Genomic DNA, 9,775 nt, shown 5'->3' on the forward strand with positions numbered 1-9,775 from the left:
GGGCGAAGGTGGGGGTGGGTGGGGCAGGGGAAAGTGGTGGCGGGTACATGGAGACAAATGTATTTGAACAATTGAAAAAGAGAGAGAAATAAATAGATTTTTTAACAAAGTGCTTATTTCTGGATTGTTGGATTATTGACTACTGTTTTTTTAATTTATTTATTTTTTTGAATACATTTGTCTTATTGACTACTGTTTTAAACCTTCTTCTTTATACTCTTTCATATTACAGTGAGTATACAACACAGCTATTACCATTTCTTGTTACTTTTTTTAAAAAAAAAGATCTTTATTTTCAGAGAGAAGAAGGGAGGGAGAAAGAGAGGGAAACATCAATGTGTGGTTGCCTCTCAAGTGGCCCCTACTGGGGGCCTGGCCTGCAATCTAGGCATGTGCCCTGACTGGGAATCAAACCAGTGGCCCTTTGGTTCACAGGCCGGCACTCAATCCACTGAGCCACACCAGCCAGGGCTATTTTCATTTTTTTAATAGTTCCCATAAAAACTTGCCTAGCTCTGAAAGTCATAGGGAAGCATAAGTCTCTTCTCACTCATAACTTGAACCATTAACTACTCATTCTTTCACATTAGGTTTTATTTTGGGTGGAGTTGTTCAGCTCAATCTCCAGTACCAACTCTTCTTACTTTCCCACTTTACCATCCCATCTATTTTATTATCTCCATCAGGAATTTTTTGTCTCCATCACTATCAAAATAATCTATACCCCCACAAACAGAAAGTATAATGTAAAACAAAAGTAAGAAGCTACTTAAAAATGCATTGTTACTTACTGAGATTTTCTGGAGAGATATTTTGACAGAAGACCATGTATCTAATCGTCGATCAAGAATAATGGTAAACTGCGAGTCAGATCCATTTTGCCTGCAAAATAAGAGGAAATGTGTATTTCTTAGTAGTAATCTGAATTTGCTAAACATATCATTATTTCTGATTATTTCATTTACATCTGATGTCTCAACTGAAGACAGATTTGGATTTGGAAGCTGTCACAAAGTGCTACCTTGGTAATCCAAATTTATTCCATATTTCGCTACTCACTATTTAAAATTTTTTTCAGGAGCCCTGGTCAAGTAACTCAGTTGGTTAGAGCATCGGCCTAATACACCTAGATTGTGGGTTGAATCCCCAGTCAGGGCACATACAAGAATCAACAAAGGAATACATAAATGGAACAACAAATCAATGTCTCTCCCATTCCCTTCCTCTCTCTTTCTCTTGTTCTAAAATCAATAAAAAAGTTTTTAAATTTTCTTTTCAGCATTAATGTCAATCTTTTAAATGGGCAAGTGATTCGTGTAACAGAGATAGGTCACTAAAACGGATTTGGAATACTGCAGACTTTGGTATGAGTGAATCTTATAGACAGCTGTCTTTGATGACATCACATTTAACTTGCCATGGCAATCCATCACAAGTCAATGACCATTCATTCACTCATTCATAAAAATATTATTAAATATGTTTTAATCTCCAGTATACCTTTCTAGGGAAGGCAGTTTCATGGATAACAGAACTTTTTTTTTTTTTTTTTGGTTGTCAAATGATCTTTAATTGAAATATTTTCCTTTGTGGTTCTTTTTTTAAAATATTTTATTTATTTACTTCATAGAGAGAAGGAAAGGGAGGGAGAGGGAGAGAAACATCAATGTGTGAGAGAGATGCCAATCGGTTGCCTCTCACGTGCTCCCTATTGGGGACCTGGTCTGCCACTCAGGCATGTGCCCTGACTGGGAATCAAACTGGTGACCTTTTGGTTCTCAGGCTGGCACTCAATCCACTGAACCACACCAGCCAGGGCTCCTTCGTGGTTCTTAACTGGCCGGGCATTCCACTGTCCCAGTGCTGATGTCATCTATGAAGTCATGAGGGTGGGAGCCATCAACACTGAAGCCCACAGACTGGGGAGTCCCCGGACCTCTTTAATGGTTCCCGGGAGTTCTCTAGCTAAAGATCAGTACTGCATCTGTTGGGCAATGTTGACAACCTCATCAAAAGTGAAATTTCCACTGTGCTTAAGTTTTGTTGTTGTTGTTGTTTTTGTTGTTGTTTTGGGGTTTGATTTTTTTGTGTTTTGTTTTTTGCTTCTGTCTCATGATGGTTCATTGAGAGCTTTGATGATCAGGGCAAGGCAGGAGGCACTACCTCAATCGGGGCCTGTCTGCTCTGAATGGTCTGGTTCACTGTGATCCTCAGACCCTTCCAATCACCGGTTGCTTTGGAGATGTCCTCACCAACTTTTTCTGGAGACAAGCCCAGGGGACCAGCCCTCAGGGCAAGGGTAGATGTAGCACCAACTTCCCCAATGACACCAGTGCACCTCAGGTATACAACTTCGATCTACCCGGGGTCGAACTTTGGTAGCATGGTGGAGGCAGCTCGTGTCAGGTGAACCCGGTTTCAAGACAACCAAAGAAAGCCGAACCTAAGCTTCCTCTGAGCCAAAGCTGAAAGCTAGAACTTCTGTTTGCCCTAAAAAGACCACTTTTGAGCTTCAAGGGGGGCCCTGTAAATGTAGTTTTCTGGGATTTAACTTTTGTTCATGAAGCTCTTCACAATTTTATCATTCTAGATTTGTGTCCTCTTAGTCTTCAGGATTAGTAACTAGAAAATATTTACTTTAAAGACTGTCTTTGACCTAAATAAAATCTTTGAGGAAGCATTTGAAATATTCCCTCTTAAAGAGTCCAAGTCTCAAGTGTTCTCCAATATCAAGAAGTTCCTCCTAACATATTCCTACCACTTTTGAGTCTATTTAACATTCACTCTTCTTATTTTATCCTTGGAAGAAGTGAAGAATAGCTACCTTCACTCTTAGCTAGTAAGATTTCCTTTGACACAAATTAAAGGCTTTATGTATGACCATCATTTTCAATTTATGTTCTTCATGGGGATAAACTTGTAGACCCCCAATTTTGTATTTATAGATCCTCGGTATACATTTTATAGCTATTTAGGTAGCTGACAGCTTCCCCTTCTATTTCTCATCTACTCTGAAGATAAGTCTTATGATCATTTACAATAATAATAATAATAATAGTCACACTAAAAAGCCATTTTCCTGTTATTACGTTCATATGAGTATCCGACATAAAACAAACTGAAAAAAATGTTAGCAAATGCTATACCTTGCAATAGATGTCAAATAAGTCAATACTTTTGTTATCACTTCTTCTGATATACATTTGAAATTACAATTTTCTGGAAACGTAATGATCCAAGTGTTGTCCTTTCCCCGACCACCTAAAATGGTATTTAAAAAATCAAGCAAATTAATAATCTGTGTCACAACAATGCATAAAAAGAGAATGTTTACACTTGAGAAGAGCACTTAGGAGACAGTTTTTGGCCAATGTAATTTTAACAAGGATAATATCTCCACATAAACCAAAATGACACCATGTTCCTAACTTTAAAAAGTGACAGAGTGGTTTCTAAATAGACAGAGAGAGTGCAAGACAGAGAGTGCAAAATGAGTGCATATAGTTAGAATAAAATTTCATGGCATGTGTAGTCAAAAATATAGTTGATATCTCAAATTGGACAACAGAAATAATAATTGTTTCTACACCAATGCAATGAGCCTAAATTGAAAACCAGTAATTGTCAGTTTGACAGCAAAGTGGAAACCTTGATATAGGCAACCACTTTCAGTCATGGTAAGCATGAAAGAATACAGGATACTACTATAGGGAAAAAAGTGATGTTCTAATGGATTTGTGGAAGACACAACATAAGCAGTAATAGCAACAATGGTATAGAAATCCTACCAGTGCAAAGAAAGACTGACCATAAATTATCTGTGGGTTAAAATTCAATGTGCATCCCACTCCATAACCCCCTCTGCAGCCTGGAGCATGAGGAACATTTAGAACGAAAGCCACCCAAGTGCAGGTATGAGCCTTACTTACACATGTTTAAATTTCCACTCTACATCCAGCCTAACACATGGGTCCAGAATAGTTGCTCAATAAATATTTAGTGCCAAACTGAAATTAAAAAATTATTTTAGGAGGAAAGTTGTACGGTGGTCTTAGAATTTAGCTCACTAATAGAAATTTCTAAAGAGGTTTAATTGGAATTCTTACTTAGCTAAATTTCAGTGAATAGAGATATAAAGATAAAAAATTCAATGTACAATAAAAATATGACAGTGGCAAAGGAGATAGAGTAGAATGATAAATACTCCATCCAAAAGAAAGCAGAAATGGAGGGAAACCCCCCACCAAAAAAAAAAAAAAAAACGAATGGGACAAATAGAAAACAAACAGTAAGATGATAGATTTAAACCCAGCCATATGAATAATCACATTAAATGTACATGATCTTGACAATCCAATAAAAATTTAGTGATTATCAAATTGGATAAAAAAAGTAAGACCCAGCTATAGGTAGTACCGCCTACAAGAAATACACTTTAAATATTAAGGCACAAGCACATTAAAAGCAAATGGATAGATTCCACTTATAGGTGACATCATATGGTATTTGTCTTTCGCCCCCTGGCTTATTTCGTTTAGCATAATGCTCTCCAGTTCCATCCATGCTGTCGCGAAGTTTAGTAGTTCTTTTTTTCTTTCTGCTGCAATACAAAGATGCAAGGAAAATAAGACCAGCAACACTGAAAGGAAAAGAAATCAACAGAGACAAGAGGGAAGGGGGGGTGGGGACAAGGAAGGGAAGGGGAAAGTCAAGGGACATATAGCAAGGACTCATGGACAAAACCAAAGGGGAAGAGCTGAGGGAGGGAAGGAGGGAGGGGGCAAGGGAAAGTGGTGGGGGGTAGGCAGAGACAAATGTATTTGAAAAAATAAATTAAAATTAAATTAAAAAAAATAAAACACACACACAAAAAAGCAAATGGATAGAAAAAGATATGCCATGCTAATATTACTCAAAGGAAGCTGTCTAATTTTCAATGAAATAGATTTTAGGGTCAAGAATATTATTAGGTATTAAGAAGATCGTTTGATAATCAAGCAGCAATAAATCCATCAAGAGGACATAATCTCAAATGCTTATGTTCCTGATTACAGTGCTTCAAAATACATGAAACAAAAACTAATAGAGCTCCAAGGAGAAACAGACGAAACTACAATTTTATTCAGAAATTTCATCACCTCTCTATTAATAATTGATACAAGTAGACAGGAAATTTACAAGGACCCAATACACTTGAACTACAAATCTCAACCAATATGACCTAACTGATGTTTACAGAACAATCCCTCCAACAAAAGCAGGATACACAGTCTTCTCCAGTGCACTTGAAAAAAATACCAAATTCATCTAACCAAGGGAAACTTGAGGGAGTGTCCCCATTCCCAAATTATCTTTTGATTCAAACTACCCCAAAGTATTAAATCAAATAATGATAAATCTTCAGTGTATAATAGACTTAAAGAGCAGGATCTCTAAGGAAGATATAATCATGGAGAATTATGGCATCCAAACAAGAATCTTAAAGGAACTCAGAGGTGAAACTGTACAACTCTGAACCAAGAGATTTAGTGCATGATTAAACAAAGAGTCTCTCTAGATAAGATACAGTATAGAACTAGTAGTATAAATTTTTTACACACACACACACACACACACACAATATAACATAGACCTGCCAAGTAAGCTGGTAAGCACTCTAGTTAAAGACAGAACCAACTAGCACTTAGCAAACTATACCTACCAAAGAAAAGGAAGCAAGGTTATTATAAGGGTAAGTTGTCATTGACTAATCTATAAACTGTATACCTACAAGTGCTGTACTAGGTAGTGAATTTGTAAGAAGAGAACAAAAGAGATGTTTAAACTGTGAATTGGAGATTGTAATTATTTACCCCATCGGGAAACCTTTCTTTAAAATAAAACATATGCAGAAACATTCTGAAACAACTACAAAAAGCAAGTAAGGAAGGAATTGTGGAGAGGGGTCTGTGTGGGAGAATAAGCCCTGAGGGTCATTATATTTGCAGCACAGTTTGAAAAACACTGATGAGCTTCAGTAAAATATCCCAAACTCCACTGTGACAGTGTGTCACACATTTATACCGCTTACAAAATAAAACATAAAACCACATTAAGTCACCACTAATTCACAATTACCACTAATTATAATCATTAAAGCAGAAGCTAGATTGAAGTGCCCAATTAGGATCATCTATAAAGCAAATGCTTGTTTAGTAAACTGAGCACGTAGGTATCATTTCAGGAGGAATAATTAAACAACTGAACACTTAAAGAAGCATTCATTTCCATGCAAACAATGCACATACTTGTAAATTTTTATCTGTTTAATATAATATATAATGTTTCATAGTATAGTTCAAATTACTCTAATACCTGAAAGCAATTAGCTTGTCTTTAAGCAAAAGTTCCCTAGATATCTGACTAAGTAAAAATGAAATGGATGGTTTACCATAGTTTTATCTCTAAAAATATGTAATTCTTTTTTTGAGCAGCATTATTCACAGTAGCCAAAGGCAGATGTAACCCAAGAATCTATCAACAGAAGAATGGACAAAATGTAGTATATACATAACATGGAATAGTATTCAGCCTTAAAAAGCAAGAAAGTCCTGATACATGAGACAATATGGATGGACCTGGAGGACATATGCTCAGTCAAATAAGCCAATCACAGAAAGACAAATACTGTATGACTCCACTGATATGAGATACCTAGGGTAATCAAATTCATAGACAGTAGAGTAGAATAAAGGTTGCCTTGGGCTGGGAAAGGAGAGAATGGGAAGTTATTTTTTAAAGAATAAAGAGTTTTAATTTTGTAAGATGAAGAGTTCTAAAGACTGATGGTGATAATGGTTGCACAACAATGAGAATGTAATTAATGCCACTGAAGTGTACACTTAAAGTGAGGGAGGGGGTGGGGGGACTGGAAGAGATTAGCCAAATAACATATATACATAGGTGGTCTAGCCAGAAAGTATCCAGCCACATCCTATGAAAAATAGAGACATTTACTGAAGAAGATATAAGATACAAGAAACACTGTACATGAGACAATGATACCTCAGTCCCCTTCAAAGTTAGCACCTTGGGACCTCACACAGTTCTCCCGGTGGCCATCAGCTGCCCTGTCATATTTTCCTGAACCTCATTGATGGTCTGAAATCTCTTCCCTTTCAAAGGTGACTTTAGTTTTTGGAAAAAGCCAGAAGTCACAGGGCACCAAATCTGGGCTGTAGGGGCGCCAAGTCACCTGGGTGATTTGATGTTTCACCAAAAAAAAAAAAAAAAAAAAAAAAAACCCTGCATGAGACATGATGCATGAGTGGCCATGTTGCAGTCATGAAGCTGCCAATCACCAGTTGCCCAAAGCTGTGGCCTTCTTAGTCATTCAAATAGTTTCCATGGAGGAATGTGCAAACTTCATGCAAAATCTGATGCAGGTTCATTGCTATACTTGCTCAGTCATTTTGAATGCAACAGCCACAGAGTACACATGCTCATGCAACAGTGCCTACCATCCTCACTGACTAGTACAGTGATGTCATCATTGTTCACACATGTGCATTCCAGTCCACTCTCCTTGGCTGCCAGGTTACACCGATGTCATGCAAACTGCTCTCATTATATTAACAATGGTTGGACTTTTTCTGGACAAACCTATATATGCATAGCCTATGGACACAGACAACAAATTGGTGAAGACTGGGGTTATGGGAGGGGGGTTGGGGGCTGGGTGGAGGGAGGCAAAGGGGGGAAATAGGGGAAATCTGTAATAGCATCAACAGTAAAAAACAGTGAAGATGATAAATTCTTTGTCATGTGTATTTTATGACAATTTTTTGAAAATATTTTTTATTGACTATGTTATTACACCTGTCCCATTTTCCCTACTTTGCCCTCCTCTACCTGGTACCCCCTTCCTTCCAACAATCGCCCTCCTTAGTTCATGTCTATGGATCGTGCATATAAGTTCTTTGGCTTTCCCATTACCTATACTGTTCTTAACATCCCCCTGTCTATTTTGTACTACCAATTTATGCTTCCTAATCCTTGCATATTTCCCCCCATTTCTACCTTCCCTCTCCCTACTAATAACCCTCCAAATGATCTCCATATATATTATTCTGTTCCTATTCTGCTTGTTTGCTTAGTTTGTTATTTGGAAGTCTCTGTTACTGCAATTTTTTAAAATTATATAGCAGTACTATTTACAATAGCCAAGTACTGGAAACAGCTGAAGTGCCCATCAGTAGATGAGCATACTAAAAAACTATGGTACATTTACACAATGGAATACTATGCAACAGAAGGAAAGACGGAACTCCTACCTTTTGCAACAAGATGGATGGAACTGGAGAGCATTCTGCTAAGTGAAATAAGCCAGGCAGCAAAAGACAACTACCATATGACCTCACCTATAAGAGGAATCTAATGAACAAAATAAACAAAGAAGAAAAATAGAACCAGAGACATGGGAACATGGAAGTCTGACAGCTGTAGGAAGAGAGGAGGGATGGGGGAATGGAGGAAGAAAGGGGAAAGGACTAGTCAAAGAACATGTGTGAATTACCCACAGACATGGACAACGGAGAGGGGATTGACTGTGGGAGAGTGGGGTGAGCTGGGGGGAGGGGCACAAAATGGAAAAAAAAAATTGGGACAATTACAATGGAATAAACAAAAAATATACAAATGCATATACATATACAAATACAGATATATATTTCAGAAAAGTAAACTTCTTTTATAGTATAAATGAAATCATAAAGAAAAACAACTTAGTACAGCTGCTTGGTTAGGTAAATGACTTGACAGAATTTTTAATAAACACTTAAATATCAAAGTATGGTGGAGGAAAAAATCTCAAAGAAGTCACCTCAGTTGCCACCCTCTCACCCAGTCAGCACCTAAGAGATGTATTCTACTTCCCCTCTCAGGGATTCCTAAAGGCTTGTCTGAAAATCAAATTTACAAGCATGGTAAGACTGGTTTTAATCACATATCTAAACACATTGAAAACCTCCAATTATTCTCTAAATGTCCATTTTTTTAGCAACTATGTGCAAAATGTATAAATGTTTACTAAAATAACGTTTCTCAAAAATATACACATATACTAATAAGGACCAAACTAACTTTGCTAATCAATGCATACATTTATCCAGTCTAAATATATGTCAAAGTCTGCTTACCAGACAAAAAGGCGATGTCTTGCATTAAGAAATGACTGATGTCCTTTACACGGAGTTGCAGCTCGGAGTCTGACAAATGAGAAAGAGAGAGAAACAACATACATGTCAAAGTACAGCTAGAACCATACATGTGATTGCACATTGTCCTGAAAAGAACTCCAGGGGTCCCACAGATCTGTGTGCACAGACACACTGGGGGTCTCTTCTTTACTCCTCAGCTGCTTGGCAAGGAAATTTCACTGCTGAAAATATCACTGAGTAAGTAGGACCAGTGTCCTAGTTCTCAGAATCTATGCCCAGGACATAAACTACTCTTGCTCACCGGAAAGCCAGGGGTTAAAGGTCCAAACTCCAGGACATCTGGATATATATTTAAAGGGTAAATAGTCATATGGAGACACTAGCAGATTGTCTTCTACTTCTGATAATGCCTTTCATTCCGCAAAGCTCTATTAGAGACCACAGCGGGCGTCTCAGATCTCTTATCTTATTGTATCCTTAAAATAACCCCAAGGAAGGTATTATTATTCCATCCTGTAAGTCAGGAAAAGAGGCGGAGACTACGCCCAGTATAGTGGTTAAGCATGTGGCTTTTTGAG

At 37.5% G+C, this 9,775-nt stretch overlaps 1 protein-coding gene and 1 pseudogene across 1 annotated transcript in view; both read right to left on the bottom strand.

Moving 5' to 3' along the window:
* The window catches only part of MCF2 (MCF.2 cell line derived transforming sequence), a 71,556-nt gene extending 62,355 nt beyond the window's left edge, over nucleotides 1-9,201 (bottom strand). The window contains exons 1-3 of the mRNA XM_054579528.1: nucleotides 9,177-9,201; nucleotides 3,147-3,261; nucleotides 792-882 (exon numbers count right to left, since the gene is read on the bottom strand). Of these exons, the coding sequence (XP_054435503.1) occupies nucleotides 792-882; nucleotides 3,147-3,261; nucleotides 9,177-9,201 (231 nt within the window). The remainder of the gene's footprint in view (nucleotides 1-791; nucleotides 883-3,146; nucleotides 3,262-9,176) is intronic.
* Nucleotides 1,833-2,409, bottom strand: LOC129075442 (60S ribosomal protein L12-like; annotated as a pseudogene).
* Nucleotides 9,202-9,775: the final 574 nt, after the last annotated feature.

This window comes from Pteronotus mesoamericanus, unplaced genomic scaffold, assembly GCF_021234165.1.
Source record: "Pteronotus mesoamericanus isolate MK-2021 breed Mesoamerican mustached bat unplaced genomic scaffold, CSHL_Meso_final contig_55, whole genome shotgun sequence".
Classification (NCBI taxonomy): Eukaryota; Metazoa; Chordata; class Mammalia; order Chiroptera; family Mormoopidae; genus Pteronotus; species Pteronotus mesoamericanus.